This window comes from Phodopus roborovskii, unplaced genomic scaffold, assembly GCF_943737965.1.
Source record: "Phodopus roborovskii unplaced genomic scaffold, PHOROB, whole genome shotgun sequence".
Lineage (NCBI taxonomy): Eukaryota > Metazoa > Chordata > Mammalia > Rodentia > Cricetidae > Phodopus > Phodopus roborovskii.
The window spans coordinates 30,605,759-30,623,667 of NW_026125052.1; the positions used below are offsets into that span (position 1 = coordinate 30,605,759).

The following is a 17,909-nucleotide window of genomic DNA, read 5'->3' on the forward strand; positions in this document are numbered from 1 at the left end:
TTGCTTGCAGCCCATTATCTCTGTTTCCTCAGTTGCTTGTTCCCTCTTCCCCGATGACTCCAGCTTGTGTGACGGTGACACAACCAGCCGACACAGCACCTCTTCCATACCTGTCCTATGTGGCAGCCCCCACCACACCACCCTCCCATGCTGCTTGTGATGCTTATGCTGCTAACAGCTCCACGTATTACCTAAGGTTCCTTTTTACCTTTTAAAGATTTGCTTATTTACTATGTATGCAGGGTTCCGCCTGCATGTGCGCCTGCACACCAGAAGAGGGCGCCAGACCTCATTGCAGATGGCTGTGAGCCACCACGTGGTTGCTGGGAATTGAACTCAGGACCTCTGAGAGAGCAGCCAGTGCCCTTAACCTCTGAGCCATCTTTTTAAATTATGTGTCCACGTGTGTCTTTGTGTGGTTGTGTGCGTGTGAGTGCAAGTGCTGCAAAGTGCAGAAGAAGGCAATAGGTCCACTGGGGCTGGAGTTGTAGGCTGTTGTGGCTGCCTAACATGGGCACTGGGATCCAAACTCAGGTCCTCTGGAAGAGCAGTGTGCACTCTTAACCCCTGGGCCATCTGTGTAGCCCTCTGTAGTGAGATGTCCACCTTGCCTGCAGCTGTTGCGCTGACCACGCCCATTGATGCGTGGGGACAGGTGGGGGCTTGATTGGGATGTGGGGGGGGGCTAGGTCTGGGGTCTGGTACCTCAGCTCGCTCTTTTACTTCCTGGTCGGAGACAGAGAGCATCCAGAGGCATCCTTGGAATGGGAACCTCCGGCAGTCATCTGTTTCTGGTGTAAGTGATATCTCCCCCAATAAACATCCCTCAATCAACCTTTTGCCCTGGAATTTTATTTTCCCACGTTTTAGCCATCATCATCACCGTCATCATCACCATCATCATCATCATCATCATGTTTCCTTTCAGTGTTGGATTGGAACTTGCTAGGCAGGCTTGCACCACCGAGCCCCTCTTTTCCGATCCCGTAGTCAGAGTGAAGCCACGAAATGGGGCTCAGCTAGGCTGAGTTGACTTTGGGCGGACCTGGACTTGGGAAGGACTTGGGCAAAGGATGTTTCTGCAGTCCTCTTGTTTTCTCTCCTGCCTGACTGAATGGGGTGGCCACCCCTGCAAAGCTGAGGTGATTGATAGGGCAGCAGGGGCCGCAACTATCAGTCTCCAGATCAGAGACGTGGCGGTGGTGGTCGGCAGCAGGACCCTCTCCCAACATCACCTGCTAGTCCCAGAGTTATCCAAACCAGCACACGGGAAAAGGGTGACCCCGGGCACCGGGCAGAAGCACGCTTCAGCCAGCCTCCCTGGAGGCCACCCTGGTGGGGAGGGGGGGTAAACCTGCTTGTCCTGCCCAGCTGCACCTCGGGATGCCCTCACAGCTTGCATTGTCCTCGGCAACTTCATCCTGCTCAGCCCTGAGCCCCATTGTGCTTTGGAGCGGCTCTACTCTGCAGGAGCGCTGCCCCGGCCAATTACTCCAAAGCAAATTTCACCACTTGTCATTTGAATCCCCTTCCCACCACAAGGAGAGGCAATCCGCGCGCTCTCAGGCGCTCAGCTGCTGCCCCCTGTCGGCTGGAGCCGCCACTGCACTATTTGAGCAAATCCCAAGCCCTTTGGCCCCGTGCTAGGTGTCAAGTCTAAATAGTTTTTGTTGGTAGTGGGTTTTTGTTTGTTTGGTTGGTTATGTGTTGTTTTATTTTTCTTCCATCCACTACCAAAGCGCCTCAATCTGTTCTTTAGTGTCATTTTAGGTCTCAGAGTCCAAAATCCTCAAACACAGAGTTTGAAAAGTAAGGTATGAACAAAATGGCTCATGGCTTGGCTCAAATCCTAAGTATGGGGTTTGAGCAAGAAACTCGCAGAGCCTGCAGTGACTTTCCAGAGAGCGCCAAAACGTCGGTCTCACAGCTATTCTTGGGACTCTGGAAGGGATTGGAGCAGGTTTGAGTCCTGGGAGATGGCTGGGGACATCTGAGGATGCCCTATGCCATGTGTGATCCAGGAGAGTCCTGCAGCCTGGCTGGTTAGTTCTTCACCATCGGATTTTCTGGACGCTGGTAGAGCCAGATGATGCCTTCATCGTGTAGCCGCTTCCAGACGGTTCTCTCCAGCTTGAAGTCATGGTTTATGTAAAAGACCAGGCGTTTCCACACTTTATCATAGTAGTGGTCAGAGAAGCGCTCATGGCCCTGGGTGATGAAGCCATAGGCACTCACCTGCATGGGGATTGGAGGGGGAGCTGGGCTCAGGGGCTGTTCAGGGGCTTACTTCACGGGACCTGTGTCCCTTTATCCTTTAACCTGCTTGTGTCCCCTAGGGACGGGTCTACATGCAGGTTCCTTGCGTGCGCATGGGTGGGCATGCCCACTCCCTGTTCCCGTTCCCATCAGAGATTTGCGTCCACCCTCTGAGGCACACTCGGCGACCTTACCTTGTCACATAGATGAAGGGCGGTAAGGAGCAGGAGGGCACCCGTGGTGGGGCGGTATATTCTCCAGTGGGCAGTGTCTAGGGTCTTCGACCTCAGAAATCTGTTCAGAACCCAGATCCCCAACAGTCAGGAGACTGCAAGGATGAGAGGTCCACAGCCCCTCCCTCCCCTTCCCCTCCCCCTCCCTCCCCACCCCCTCCCCACGTGGCCTTCCTGCCCTCACCTGTTCTTCATGTAGCGGATAAAGTCTGGGTGCAGCAGCAAGTATCTGTCTAAGTCCAAGGCGTCCCGGAAGACTTCCTGGGGCCTGTGCCTGTGTCAGGGATGGATCACTCGGGACCTGCTCTCTGACCTGGCCAGTTGGGGGCCAAGTCAGGATCATGGCGTGACCACTACCCTATCTCCAGGGGGCACACAGGCAGTCCCACCTGTCGTTTGAAGTCGGCCACTCCCTCCTCAGCCTGGCCTGCTCTTTGGGGGAAGAGGGAAGTGGTACCTGAACCAGGAAAGTTTGGTTTTTGCCATGGTCTGATTCATAAACATTGCTTCTAGCCACTCGTAGTCCCGGGTGCCTTCCAGGAAGTGTAGATATCGGACATCCTGGAGACCAAGGACAGCAAGTGGTTCAGGAGGACTGTCTTGACCACTGGGCTGGGCGTGGCCCGGCTCTGATTCCAGACTGTGCCCTGGGTCTCCCATGGCCTGAGTGGCTCACTGCTCTTCCCCCATGTGAACGGAGCTTGAGGTGGTCCAGACTCCATCCATACACAAGGCATTCATATGTCTCCTCTGTGACTCCCTCATCCAGAGGCCGTGTGGCCACGCCCACTCCTGCCTTCTCACCTTCCCCAGAGGTACGTGCTGGAAACCTCGACCACCCAGGGTGAGGATCGACTGGACTATGGAGAAGGCAGTGAAGCCGTAGAAGGATGTCCGCGTCCCCACGTCCTGCTCATACCCTTTAGTAATAGCGCCACTCAGTCTACATAGGAAGATCAGAGTAGATGGTGTGGAGGAGAGAAAATTGTGGAGGTGGGTGAGAAAGGACGGGGTAGGGGAGGCAGAGTTGTGGACACACACTATTTTCATGTAAAGACATGGGGACACTTGTCAGCTCTCCCATAATAGTCCATATCTACGGGCTGGAGACGGAGAACATACCGGAAAACATAGTCGTGGCTGTCTATCTCCTGGCCCACATGGGAGTCATTGAGGATGCCCCCGTTGCCCACTACGGCACAGGTGATGCACCTGGAGCTCCCTGAGGGGAGGCCGGCCAGGAGCAGCTGCTGCTGGGGTACGGGACGGAAGCGGGTCACGACTTTCTGTACCACTGGAACAGAGCAGGGCTCCGTGTTCAGAGTCCTGGATGGGGCAGACCCCACACAGGAAGCCAGCCGCCCTCTGCCCTGAAGCGTGCACTCACAGGACTGGTTGAGCTCCATGAAGCCAAAGGGCGGTGCAAAGTGCTCCAGACGGTCCCACTCGCTCTGGGTGAAGCGTCCAGAGTCCAGGAAGAGAGTGAGGTTAGGCAGAAAGATATTCTGTAGCCACGGTGACTTGGAGGCCCTGATCTTCACAGAGTCAGGACAGGTCTATGTTTGGGAGGTCATGTCAGGCAAGGGACTGACCCAGGAAAGTCATCAGCCTGAGGCTAGCTGGGCCCCATCAGCTAGGGGTGGGGCTGGGCTTTAACAGTTTGAAAGCTCCTCCCCTACTCCATCTTTCATTCTGGAACCCATGCCTGGCTGCCTAACTCTTCATGGCTGGTCTACCTTGGCCCCAGAAACTTCCTGGGTAGCTATACCCTTGCAAGTCTGTGTTGGAACTTTGATCTTGTTCCATGTATATCCACAAACAGGTTTTCAATATTGCCCTCCTGGGCAGGGGTGACAGTTTAGGGATGAATGCTTGCAAGTTTTCTTGAGCCTGGAGGAGAGTGGGGGGCCTAGAGGGGGCTTTCCAGGGATGCCAGCGTTCCTGGGAGGGCAGCAGCTGGGCACAAGGGTATCATCCTGTCCATCAGATGGATTTGTGTCTCATACCCAAGAACTGGCCCACCCTGCCCCACAGATTGCTGATCTGCCCTAGGCCTTTTTCAATGGTTCCAAGGCAAACCCTCCCCACCCAGGCCTTTCTGAGCTGTCCAGACCTTGACTCTGGGGTCAGCCTTCTCCTCCCTTATTTTGGCTATCATAGGAAGGAAGGATTCGCCAATTGCTGTGTTGGCCGAGCACAGGGCCGGTCAAGGTAAAAGTGAAAGCTGGGCCTAGAGGAAGGGTCTGCTTGGGGTGTGGCTGGGGTGTGGGAGGTGAGGAGGTCCCAACTCACCGTCCGCAGGCCCCCCACGTCCAAACTGTAGTCTTCCTCAAAATCCCACTGAGGCTCAGACTTGAAGTTGGTGGCCTTCAGCCTTTGCCTTCTTTGTGCGGTGGGGTAAGGGAAAGAGGTGGGGGATGGCTTGACCTGGGCCACCTTCTCCTCTGCTGGAACAGCTCCAGTGCTGGTGGCTTTCTTTCTCGGCCTTGTTAACAGTGCTCCTGTGGCTGTCAATATTCTTCCCGGGGTTTCTGGAACAAGCATCCTCGCTGCAGGCTCTGCCTTTCTGTTCTCTTCCCTCTGTCCTCTGGCTACCTCACCGGTCTGATTCTGCCGGCCCAGCTTCTCTGTCCTGACAGGGATCTTGTCCTTGATTTGAGCTCTTGGTGGCAGCCCCATGGTGGGTGTGTGGGGTCGGGCCTTTTCTAGCATCTTCTGAGACTTTTCTTCTTTGTTCTCCCTTATAAACTGATACCTGGACACAGATAGCTCTCGATGAAGGTTGGATGTCATACAGACAGGCCAGAACCGTCGCTAGCAGGCAGTGAGATGGCTCGGTGAGTAAATACATGCATCCACCTTATCATTTCAGGCAGGGTTTCCCACTGAACCTGATGCTTACCATGTAGCTAGATTGGTGGGGAGTGGGGGTATGTGTGTGTGTGTGTGGGGGTGGTAACCAAACCCCAGGAATCCTGTAGGTCACAGGCTGGTGCCTATGGGTGCTGGGATCTGAACTTAGAGCCTCATCCTTGTGGGACAATTGCTTTACCCATCTGGGCCATCTCTCCAGGCTCTGTTTTTGTAAGTCTGTTGAAAGCATCTGTATGGTATGCATGAGAATGGATCCACATACACCCCCAATTAAATGTTTTCTTCTGTAAGTTGCCTTGGTGATGGTACCCCTTCACAGCAATAGAACAGTACCTAAGACAGCACCCTTCCATTGTGTAGCTGGCATCCCTGCCTGTTTTGTGTTTCTCTGACTAGGCTTCTGGACCATTGTGTTATAGGGGTTTCGAGGGGATCCCTGGGAGTGTGGGGAAGAGACCCTCTCTCTGCCTAGTCTGGCCATGACCCAGATGGACTTCCATGTTCTCAGTTCCTGTTTGTGTGCCCCCCTCCATCACAGCCTCCTGTTCACCTTGGGTACGTATCTCAAGCCCTGTCTGCTCCTTCCACTCTTGGTTTGTCTGGTTTTGTTTTTGGAGACAGGGTTTCTTTGTATTGCTTTGGAGGCTGTCCTAGAACTCGCTCTGTAGACCAGGCTGGCCTTGAACTCACAGAGCTCCGCCTGCCTCTGCCTCCCGAGTGCTGGGATCAAAGGCGTGTGCCACCACTGCCTGGCTTTGCTCCTACCACTCCTCAGCTGAATGCAGGAGACTTACCGAGGCCGTGTGAAGGAAAAAAGAGGATGAAATGGACAGACGCACAGATCTGAGAGTCTGAGCACCTCGCTGAATCCTGGCTCATCTCATGGCTTTTTCCATCTGAGCAAAGCCTGCTGGCATTACCCACCAACATGCAGCAGGACATTGGGTGCAAACTGCAAACACAGGGGCTGGCAAGAGGCTCAGCAGGTGAAAAACACCGGCTGTCAAGACTGACAATCTGAGTTGGGTCTCTGAGTTGGAGGGAGAGGACCAATCCTCCAAGCAGTCCTCTACACGCAGGCCTTTGCCTGTGTGCCCCTTCTCCCTGAATAAAGGAGAAAAATGGCCAAGGGTGGTGGTGTGCACCTTTAATCCCAGCACTCGGGAGGCAGAGGCAGGTAGAGCTCTGTGAGTTCCAGGCCAGCCTGGTCTACAGAGTGAGTCCCAGGTTATACACGGCTATGTAGTAAAGTCCTATCTCGAAATAAATAAAAGCTAGATAGCTGGCTCAGCAGTTAAGAGCATATGCTGCTCTGGCAGAGCCAGGACTCAGTCCCAGAGCTCCGGTGGTGGCTCACCACCACCTGTAACAGCTCCAGGGGATTGAGAACCTTCTCCTGGCTTCCTCAGACGCCAGGCCTGCACACTGTGCACTTAGACTCATGCAGGCAAAAACAATTGTACACATAACATTTTTAAAATAGCTGGTCAGTGGTGTCACTTGCCTTTAACTCCAGCACTCAGAAGGCAGAGGCTGGTGGATCTCTGTGAGGTGAGTTCGAGGCCAGCCTGGTCCACAGTGTGAGTTCCAGGACAGCCAGGGCTGCTAAACAAAGAAAACCTGTCTCAAAAAACCAAACATGTATATATTTAACAAGTATTAGTTCCTTCCCTCTCACACTCATGTTTTATTTGAGACGCGGAGTCATGTAACCCAGGCTGGCTTCTAGCACACCGCATAGCCTCATTCCCCTGTGCCCTCTCAAGCGCTGGGATTACAGCCATGCCACTAGGTTCGGCAAGGAAGTGGACTCGAACAAAAGCTTGTGAGCTATGAACAGAAGAGCGGTTAATCTGCTTTTTTGTTTTTGTTTTGTTTTGTTTTGAGACAGGATCTCTCCTGTAGGTTTGGAGCCTGTTCTGGAACTCACTCTGTAGACCAGGCTGGCCTCAAACTCACAGAGATTCGCCTGCCTCTGCCTCCCCAGTGCTGGTATTAAAGGTGAGCGCCACCACCACCCGGCTGAGCAGTTAATTTGAAGGTATTGAAGCAGTTAAGACACTCAAGCTCACCAGAAATGCATTGGTGACCCACTAAGGGAAGAAATCAAGACACTTCCCACATCCATCTGATGCTTGAGCCTGAATCTGTGCCTGCCTGAAGGCTGCCTTGTGAATCTGTCCCTAGCTCTGAGACCCTCAGTGTGTCTGTCCCCAACAAAGGGCTTTGTTCTGTCTTTATTGGATGGCACAGAAATCACCACACAGGGAAGGAATGGGTACTCTATAAAAATCTTCAGCAGTTTTACAAGAGATTCAGTCATTGCCTCCAACAGACCCAACTTCCAGTGTTACAAATGTCATTGTTTATCAAGCAATATCCAAGTGATGTGTTCAACATTTTATAAGATTGCTTCCAACCTCTATGTTTATTGCATTCAGGAAATGAATTGTTCTCTGGGTCAGAGACACCAAGGAGTACCTAATTTAGGCTTATAGCTATACACTTGCTCAGGTTGTAAAAGTTGGTCATATGGGAAATTGGAAGCACATAAGCTTGTTACACTGTTACATACTTGTTATATTGATATATAAAAGGCGGGTTAAACAGACTGAGTACACAGTAGAATAAACAGTCTTATGTGAGGTGTAAGACTAACTCTGGCTGTGAGTTCTGGGTAAAGTTCCAATCTCTCAGATGTAAGAGACATTTTTGTAGTATTGCCACCGAGGACATAAGAAAGAAGATGTCACTCATTTTCTGTTCACTAAATGTCTTTTCTGTGCAGGGTAAGCTGATATCCATACACATATAGACTGTAGATCTGAATAAGGTCAGATGTCAGGGCTGGGCAGTCGGGGATCATTGCTGTCAGAGGCAGAACATTAGGTGGACCCTTCTGCTCTGAAAAATTGGGGCCTGTGAAGTGGGGAGAACCTCAGCTAAGCTTTTCTGGGTCCTTCCTGCCTTCCCTCCTCAGCTGGGGTGCGGGGCAGGAGAGGGGCAGAGTGGTGGTGGTGGTGGTGGTGGTGGTGGTGGTGGTGCAGCTGTTTGGTTACATTGTATCTCTTAATTTCCTAAACTAGGGGAAAAAAGTGACTTGTTCTAATCTTCCAGGGAGGGCAGTTAATGAATAAAGACCTAATTCTCTCTCTCTCTGTTTTGGGTTTTCAAGAGTGAGATAGTCCTTCTGTGGCACTGACCACGCCCATTGGGGGGTGGGGCGATGGGCGGAAGTGACCTGTGGAAGGAGGTCGGAGGGGGCCAGGAAAGGCGCTCTCTTTCTGGCGTGACTGGGACAGGAGAGGATCTGGTTGAATTTCCTGGTGTTCATCTGTCTAGGTTGTAAGTTATTTCTCCCTGAATAAACATCTATTCGGCCTATTTGTTTATCCTGATCTTATTTAACCGCGATACAGGATTTCTCTGTGTAGCTCTGGAACCTGTCCTAGAACTCACTCCATAGACCAGGCTGGCCTCGAACTCACAGAGATCTACCTTCCTCTGCCTCCTGAGTGCTGGAATTAAAGGTGTGCCCATCACCACCAGGCTACTTTTATTTTTAAATGATGTTACTTCTGTGTGTGGGTATATGCACAGGAATTCAGGCACCCACAGAGCTTGTTTTGGGTGCTAGAAATCAAACCCAGATCCTCTGCAAGACCAGTGCTCAATCTTAACTGATGAGTCTGTCTAGCATGCATATTTGTACAGATACATACATGTATATGTATTTACATAAACACACACAGGCTTTTTTTTTTTTTTTTTTTTTTTTTTAAAGTAAGACAGATTTCATGTGCCCCAGGCTGGCCTCAAAACCACTGTGTAGCCAAGGATGACTTTGAACTTCTGTTCATGCTGCCTGCACCTCCCTAATGCTGGGGTAACAGGCATGCACCGCTATGCTCAGTTTGTGCAGTGCTGGAGATCAGACGCATGGCTTCAGGCCTGCTGGGCAAGCCTACCGACTGAGCTACGTCCCCAGGAGTGGGCCTTCTACACTAAACAGCTCACAGCTCACAGCACAGAGGAACGATTGTATGGGAAGATAACGAGCCCCTCTTTGGAAGCTGTTTAGAGGCAAGAGTGGGGCAGTGGCTGAGGGCTGTTCCGTCTGTAGGTGCTCTGGTGACTCTGTGACCTGTTTAAATTTTATAAGAGGTCGAAGCCAGGAGGTGGTGGCACAGGCCTTTAGTCCCAGCCCTCGGGAGGCAGAGGCAGGTGGATCTCTGTGAGTTTGAGGCCAGCCTGGTCTACAGAGCTAGTTCCAGGACAGCCTCCAAAGCAAAACAGAGAAACCCTTCCTCGAAAAACAAAACAAACAAAAGCAATCTGATTACATAATCCTGATCTACATGGAAGATAAAGATACAAGATATTGCACTCCAACGTAAAAGTGTTAGGACTGTTGGTAACAGGCTTGCTGCTTAAGCATAAAGACTCAGTTTCAACACTCAGCACCTCCACAGAGCTTGCTGCCCTGAGGGGCAGAGACTAGAGGATTCCTGGTAGCACCAGGACCCTCATTGCTTAACCAAGGGCTTTCTTCCTTGGGACACACACACTGCCTGGTCTTACACAGAAAGCACTCACGGGCCATCCACTGGAGCCAGCTGGCAAGTTCTAGGTTCAGGAGAGAACCTATCTGGGAAAAAATCAAGTAAGGAATGATTGAGGAAGGTGCTTTATGTCCACCTACAGTCTCTACACCAGTGCCCGACCATGAAGACCTTTGTCTCCTTTCCCAAGAGGGCCACACGGAATCAATCTTCTTCTGCTTTTCACTATTACTTTTTTTTTTTTTAATTTTGTTTCAGTTTTTTTTTTTTTTTTTTTTTTTTTCTAGACAAGGTCTCACTATGTTGCTCTAGCTATCCTGGGACTCACTCTGTGGCCCAGGCTAGCCCTGAACTCAGAGATCCGCCTCCTGCATCTGCCTCCCAAGTGTTGAGACTAAAGCGTGCTTTATTATTACCTTTTTTTAAAATTTGTCTATTGAGAACAGGTGGTGGTGGCTTGTTAGGGCTGCCAGGACCCAGGCTCTGACGCTAACTCTGGTAATATTGTTGTCTCCTACCCATGGCTACTTTCTGCTTGGCTTCCTGGTTGATCTTGAATCTGAGAAAACTCTTGGTAAGCAGTCAGTGGGTAGAGAAGGCCCTGCTCCCTGAGCCTGGCTCCGCCCTGCCAGTCTTGGGCCTGTCGAGACCATTTGAAGCCTCCTTTCTCCAGCATTCTTTTGTTGTTGTTGGTTTTTGGTTTTCTGAGACAGGGTTTCTCTGTGTAGCTTTGGAGCCTGTAGACCAGGCTGGCTTTGAACTCACAGAGATCTGCCTGCCTCTGCCTCCCGAATGCTGGGATCAAAGGTGTGAGCCACCACCGCCCGCCTTCTTCAACATTCTTAATGCTTGCCTTGCCCGTTCCAGGCCTCAGCACTTAGGAAGCTACATCAGAATGAGCAGGAATTCCGGGCCAGCCTGGGCTATATAGTGAGTTCCAGGTCATCCTGGGCTATGTTCAGATCCTATTTAAAGCAAACAAACGATGTATTGAGGCCATCCCACCTTAAATTACTAATTTGGGCTGTCAAGCTGGTATAAGCACTTACCACCCAGTCTGACAACCTGAGTTTGATCCTTGAGGCCCACATGATAGGTGACAACCAAGTTGACCTCTGTGTGTACCACAGCACACTTGAACACACACAAAATAGGACTTTACAAGGCTCTCAACAAAAGGCACCCAATTAATTAACGTGTGTTTCGGCTGCAGTGCCAGAATGTGTGTGTACACGTGTGCACATGTGTGGATGTATGTGGAGGTCAGAGGCTGACAGGGTATCTTCCTCTGTTGCTCTCCATCTTCTATATGGAGGCAGTCCCTCACCTCAACCCACCCTTACTAACTCAGCTTCTTGCTAGCTTGCTCTGGGGATCCCCAGCCTCCAATTGCTCAGATTACAGGTGGGCTCCATGGGCCTAAGAAGAGCCTGAGGTGAAATGGTTTCGTGCTGATCCAAGGAAGACAGGACCACAGTGTCAGAAGATCTGCCACCTAAGCTAGGTGTGTCTGAAGAAGCCCTACCTAAGACAGGGACAATGGTGGTCTCCATAGCAGCCCAACCAATGACTTAAAAAAACTGGCTACCTGGGGCTGGAGAGATGGCTCAGAGGTTAAGAGCACTGTCTGCTCTTCCAGAGGATATGGGTTCAACTCCCAGCACCCATGTGGCAGCTCACAAGTGTCTGGAGCTCCAGTTCCAGGAGATCTGATGCCCTCACATAGACACGCATGCACACAAAAACACCAATGTATATAAAATAAAGATAAATAAATGGTTAAAGTTGGCTGCTTGTTCCTTTGACAAGGCACCACACCAGCTGCCCTGGAATCCTTGATGGCATCCTGGGACGGAACAGAGAAGTGTGGCCCTCTGGGATTAAATTCTGCAGCTTGCTGGACCAGTGCTCCAAGCTCTGAAATCAGAGGGTTAGAGGAAATCTGCCTATTTCTTAGCGATGGCTCAGCAGTTCGGAGCGCATACCAAAGGACCCAGTTTGATTTTTCCCGACACCCTTATTAGGTGGCTCACAATCACCTGTAACTTCAGTTCCAGGGAACCCAACTCCTCCGTGGGCACCTTCACTCACGTGCACACAGAGACACACAAACATGCACATAATCAGAAACAATAAAAGTACACGTTTAGGAAAATAGATAGGTTTCTTTTTGTTTTTAGTTTTATTATTTTATTGTATGTATATGGGTGTTTTTCCTGAATGTATGTGCACCATGCGTGTACCTAGTATCTGGGAAAGCCAGAAGAGGGCACTGGCTTCTCTAGAAGCCCATGGAATTACAGGTGGTTGAGAGCCACCATGTGGGTGCTGGGAATTGAACCTGTGTCCCCTTGGAGAGCAGCTAGTGCTCTTAACAGCTTAGCCATTTCTCCAGCTCCATGCATACGTCTTATACTCAGAGTAAAACTAAAAAGTCCTGTAGGTCTTGGGTTCAGGTTCACTCGGTCTTCCACTAGTCTCGTGTTCCTCAGTGGACACTGACTTGCTGCATCCTTAGATCGCGATGTCCCCACTTGCGGAAGTGGCCTCTGGGCATCGCACAACCCTATGTCTCCACGGTGCCCAGGTACCCATGCTTGCTGGAACTCTCCCACTCTCCGCTGTAACAACCGCCCAGCTGGCTTCAGCACTAATGACCACGCCCTATAAACTCTTCACACTGGCAGATTTGTGTCTTGCTCTCTTCCGTGGGACTTTATATCTCTCGAGAGCTCACTAGAGAGGGGTGGAGTAAGAATGGCACTCGGGGCCAAAATCCCCTGCTTTGCAGCCCCAGATGGGGTGGGGCCAGCCTTGACCTTTAGGGATCTCATATTAATCTTCTTTGACAAGATGAACAAACAAAAATCATATAGTGTTGTAAAGATCAAAGACACCCAAAGAAGGTCCCTGGGGCGTGGCTGAAGGAATGACTCCAGCTCTGAATCAATATGTCATATGAGAGGCTGTTGCCACCGTCACAACGCCCCCTCCCCCACCAGCAAGGTGAAACTTCCATGGTTGTCTTTCGTCATTTTAAACTTTATTAAGCTATTCTGGTGTGTATTCGTGCATGCGCACATGCGTGTGCGTGCACGTGGACATCTGAGGTCAGCCTCTGGCCTCTTCCTTAGAAACCTTCTACTTTGCTTTTTGAGACAGAGTCTCTCACTGGCTGACAGCTTGCTGAGTAGGCGTGGCTGTCTCCGTGTCCCCAGCACGGGGATCCCGAGTGTCCACCACTACGCCTGGGTTTCTCATGAGTGCTGGGAATCAAACTCACATGCTCACACTCGTGAGGCCAGGACTGTCTGAGCCATCGCCCAGTCCCTTCCATTTAATTTCTCTTTTTTGAGACAGGGTTCTGTGTGCTGGTGATGGCTGACCTCACCCAGATCCCCCAGCTGCAAACCCCCCACCCCGTGCTTGGGTCACAGGCATGCTCCTCTCCGCTCGCCTATAGCTCGCTGTTTTTTACCGTTTCTGCTGCTTCCGCCCATTGGCCCCTGCAGCAGCACTGTGACCCCTCCAAGCTGTAAGACTTGGGGTCACTTTTGCACCCCCCTTCCCACTTCCTCCCACCCCTCCTTCAAAGTATATCTTGAAGTTCGCTTCCTTCTTGTCCAGGGTCCTCCTTCGGCTTCAGTGGCTGAAGCCCCTTGCACTTCCTGACAGAATGAACGACTTAGGCAATCCCTCTGCCCACTGCCCTGGACACTGGATGGGTCCAAAATTCCTGCTCTCCTGAGGCAGCCTTTCTGCTCCAAACATCCTAGGCCGCTTTCTCAGGCCGCACCCTCCTCCAAGGCCTCCCTGCCTCCCAGGCAAGCACTCCCCACTCAGCGAGGCTGATGGGCTGTTCTAGGTTACCCCCTTCTCTGTAGACTCCTTACCTGCAGGCCATTTACTGGCCACTCAACCAAACTACGTTCTGTCTTTGATGCCTTCAACAGAGGCTGTCTAGACTCTTTCAGAGACCCTCTCCCTGGCAACTGTCCCCTCTGTCAATCAGTCGGAACTTAATTATGCTTAGTTTATTGAACATGCGTCATGTCACAGTCACCAGGTAATTTTAAAACTCATTCTAGTTTTGAGTGCTAGTACAAGCCTATAATCACAGCACTTTGGAGGCTGAGGCAGGAGGATCAATTAGTTTGAGGCTAGCTTGTGTTATATAGTGAGACACTGTGTGTCTGTCTATGGTCAATCTAGCTACCTATCTAACATCTACATCTATCTATCTATCCATCACCTATCTACCTATATATCTACTTATCTATCATCTATCTATCCATCTAACCATCTATCTAACCATCTATCTATCTATCTATCTATCATCTATCTATCTATTATCTATCTATCTATCTATCTATCTATCATCTATCTATCTATCATCTATCTATCTATTATCTATCTATCTATCATCTATCTATCTATCATCTCTCTATCTATCATCTATCTATCATCTATCTATCTATCTATCTATCATCTATCTATCTATCATCTATCTATCTAACCATCTATCTATCATCTATCTATCTATCTATCTATCTATCATCTATCTATCATCTATCTATCTATCTATCATCTATCTCTCTATCTATCATCTATCTATCTAACCATCTATCTATCATCTATCTATCTATCCCCTCCCTCCCTCCTTTTCTCAGTGCTGGGATTCCAACTCAGGGCCTCACAGATGCTAGGCAAGCGCTCTGCCAGTGAGTCACACCCTTTCCCCATCCCTTTCTCCTCTTCAGAACCTTCTTTGGGTATTGTACTTCACGGCCTGGCTTGGGACAGAGATGTCCCTGCTTGCCCTGAGGTTCAGCCAGCTTGTTGGCTGCCCAGCTCTTGCTGCCATGACCTCGACAGTCAATGTGTGAGGTTTCCCTGGGATGGCTCCTCTGTTGTGAGGACCCCTCAGAGGGTCTTTCCAGGCTCCAGGCTCCCACAGCTTCTTTGCCCACACTTTTCTGGGAATGAGTAACCCACTTCTTGACCCTGCCCCGCAGCTGCCTGTGCTCTTCCGTGTGTTATAAATGAGCAACTTCACTGATGTTCAGCCTTCAGAAGTCTCTAGACCAGAAACGGCACCAGTCTGTTTACCATGCTCACTAACTCGGAAACCTGTGGCATTGGCTGTGTATGGGTCCCTGGAGTGGTTCTCTTGCAGCCCACACCTACTAGAAGCTTCTCTCTAGCAGCTTTGGAGTACTTCAATCTAGGGATTACTTTTGACACTGACAGTTGTCATCGTTGACAAAATGCATACTTGAGAACTGAGCAATCAAGTGACAAAAATAAATAAATAAATGAATAAATAAATAATCACACAGGGCTGGGCATAGCTGCACAGGTATCTAACCCTGGTAATTGGGAAGCAGAAACAGGCATATCTCTAGGAGTCTGAGGCTAGCCTGGTCTACATAGCAAGTTCTAGGAAAGCCAGGGATATATAGAGAAACCTTGTCTCAAACAAACAAGAGTCCCAACAGACACAAACACATCTTCGTACCACAAGCAAAAATAAATATCTTCTAAATAAACGTTTGAAGTGAACAGAAGTATGGAGACATTTGCAGGAGACTTAGAAAATGTTTTGCATTTTTGGGGGAGAGTGTTGAACCAACCTTTCCCAAAAATCACAATCTAATGACCACATAGGAAAGACAGACAAATCTTATCCAGGTAAAAAGTGTTCCTAAGCCAACATGGTGGATCACACCTGCAATCCCAGCACTAGGCAGGTGGAGGCAGGAGGATCAGAAGTTCAAAGTCATCCTCAGCTGCATCACCGGCAGGCATCAAACTCAGGTTATGGGATGGAAGTGCCTGTGTTTAAGCCCAGCTCTGACAGGCAGGGCAATGCCATGTTCAGTGATTCCCCTTAGCTGTCTGTCTTCCTCCTAACTAGGAGTGAGAAACCAGAAGCATGTAGAACAGTGCCTGGTGTGTATATTCTGTGCAGAAGGGTCTGCTATGATAGTGTGAACACTGTGCTCACCCAGGTATTAAGGAGTAATAGAGTTAAGGAGGCCTTCACGTCCTGATTCATTTCTCTGTACTTTTTTTTTTTTAAACTGGGTCTCCTGTAGCTCAGGCTGGCCTTGAACTTGCTGTGTTGCTGAACCTGAATTCCTGATCCTTATGCTTCTACTTTCCAAGCCCTAAGATTTGCCATCACCCTAGTCTGATACAGGGAATCAGACTGAGGGTTCGTTCATGCCTGTCGAGACAGTTGAGCCCTCCACCCGCTGAGCTACATCTCTAGCCCAACTTCTGTGTACTTTCCTGTCTAGGAGAGAATGGATGTATTGTTTCTTCTTCCCTTTTCTGTCTGTTTCTCTCTTCCTTCCCGTGTGTGTGTGTGTGTGTGTGTGTGTGTGTGTGTGTGTGTGTGTGTGTGTTTTAAGACAGGGTTTGTCTGTGTAGCCCTGGCTGTCCTAGAACTCACTCTGTGGACCAGGCTGGCCTGGATCTCACAGAGATCCACCTGCCTCTGCCTCCTGAGTGCTGGGATGCAAGGCCTGGGCCGCCACAACCACCCAGTTTGAATGCATTATTTTCAAATGTTGAGTCTGGGAAGAAGGTCTCACAGCTGGAAACATGCTGAATATTCTGGAAGTTCTTGTGGGGGATTCACCTGGGGCACAGATTTGAAGGCTCCCCCTGTCCTCCACCAGTGTGAGGTCTTTTTTTACTGACTCACTTTTCAGGCTGACAGTGCCCTTGAAACACAGGAAATACACAGGCTAAGTCTTTGCTTCGGGTCAAGGAGAACTGCATGTTAGAGCTGGCCCTCCTTCGGCTGCCCTATTACTCAGCAGCCCTTGGGGACAACGTGTCTGCCCTCTGCTGCAGGCTCAGTCCACGGGTTCCTGCCTGCCTTCTTGCACAAGCCTCCCGGTATCCCAGGCACCTTGGCCACCACCACCACCTCCATCTGCACCCTTTCTGAGTTCCCACACTGTCCTTCCTTCCAGGGGTACTATGTAAAGACTCCTGACCTCAACACCCCAGATGGACCCGCAGGTGGCACGGAGTTCCCCAGGCCTCCCCACTGGGTGGTGTCTCTGGGACTCCTTCTTACCTGGAAGGCTTTGTGCTAGGCTCCTTAACGAAGGAGGGCACAATGAAGAGCAATGCCAACGCAGTCAAAACCAGGACGCCCAGACTCCAGGGATGCAGTCGCCCACGGCAGGTCTTCATAGTGGTGCTCGGCTGGCTCCCAGAAGCGCGTGTGAAGAGAGCAAGTCTCTTGACGTGGATGTCACATAGCCTCCTTGTTCAGGTATCTGGGCCAGGAGTGCTGGCCTTGCCTTCCATCTGGCCACTTCAGAGAGCAGAGGAGGGAAAGGGAGGGGTGGAGTCCGTCCGGCTTTAAGCTGACATGAATTGAAGGAAGAGAAACGCCTTCTGTTCAAACAAGTTTTGTTTGTTTGTTTTTTTTTTTTTCTTTCTAGTCTCTGAAGCCAAATTCTGGAGAAGTATATGAGACCAGGTATCCGTCATACACAGCCTCACTTTTATCTGGCCTCTTCTTCTCCCAGCCTCTCCTCATCCAGCAGCAATGAAAGCAGCCGTAGATGGCATCCACACACTTGGTGCTCGCGGTAGGGATCCCACACACAGCCGCCCCTGCAGGTTCACCTCCTTAGCTTCTCTGAAATTGTGACTGGCACAGCACCAGCAAGCAGCGTGTCTGAGACTCGCTGGCATCCAGGGGCCGGGCTGGGGAGAAGGCTCAGAGGTTGAAGAGCACAGGCACCCATCGGCATGGAGGCTCACAACCATCTGCAACCCCAGCTCCAGGGGATCTGCTGCCCCCTTCTGACCTCCGTGGACTCCTGCACCTTTGTGCATAAATGTACTCTCAGGTGCAGATTTCCAGGAAACACAGAAGTACTGTGGATTCCTGCTGCTAGGATGCTGAACTGTGCAAGCGCTCAGTATGCCAAAGGCCACTCGGAAGGTGGAGTTC

General features: G+C 50.6%; 1 protein-coding gene across 1 annotated transcript; it reads right to left on the bottom strand.

Moving 5' to 3' along the window:
* Positions 1 to 731: 731 nt before the first annotated feature.
* On the bottom strand, positions 732 to 17,638 carry St6galnac1 (ST6 N-acetylgalactosaminide alpha-2,6-sialyltransferase 1). Its single transcript, XM_051181171.1, has 9 exons — positions 17,019 to 17,638; positions 4,782 to 5,244; positions 3,877 to 4,045; positions 3,612 to 3,783; positions 3,294 to 3,432; positions 2,947 to 3,050; positions 2,674 to 2,763; positions 2,451 to 2,550; positions 732 to 2,235 (listed from the first exon to the last, which is right to left on the bottom strand). The coding sequence occupies exons 1-9, from the start codon at positions 17,135 to 17,137 to the stop codon at positions 2,044 to 2,046; spliced, it is 1,548 nt and encodes a 515-aa protein (XP_051037128.1). The 5' UTR covers positions 17,138 to 17,638; the 3' UTR covers positions 732 to 2,043.
* Positions 17,639 to 17,909: the final 271 nt, after the last annotated feature.

Excerpts from the sequence above, each read along its gene's own strand:
- St6galnac1 (XM_051181171.1), bottom strand. The coding sequence starts at position 17,137 with ATGAAGACCTGCCGTGGGCGACTGCATCCCTGGAGTCTGGGCGTCCTG. Across the intron at positions 5,245-17,018 it reads CCTAGCACAAAGCCTTCCAG|GTATCAGTTTATAAGGGAGA; the intron begins GTAAGAAGGAGT and ends ATCTGTGTCCAG. Across the intron at positions 2,764-2,946 it reads ACCAAACTTTCCTGGTTCAG|GCACAGGCCCCAGGAAGTCT; the intron begins GTACCACTTCCC and ends TCCCTGACACAG.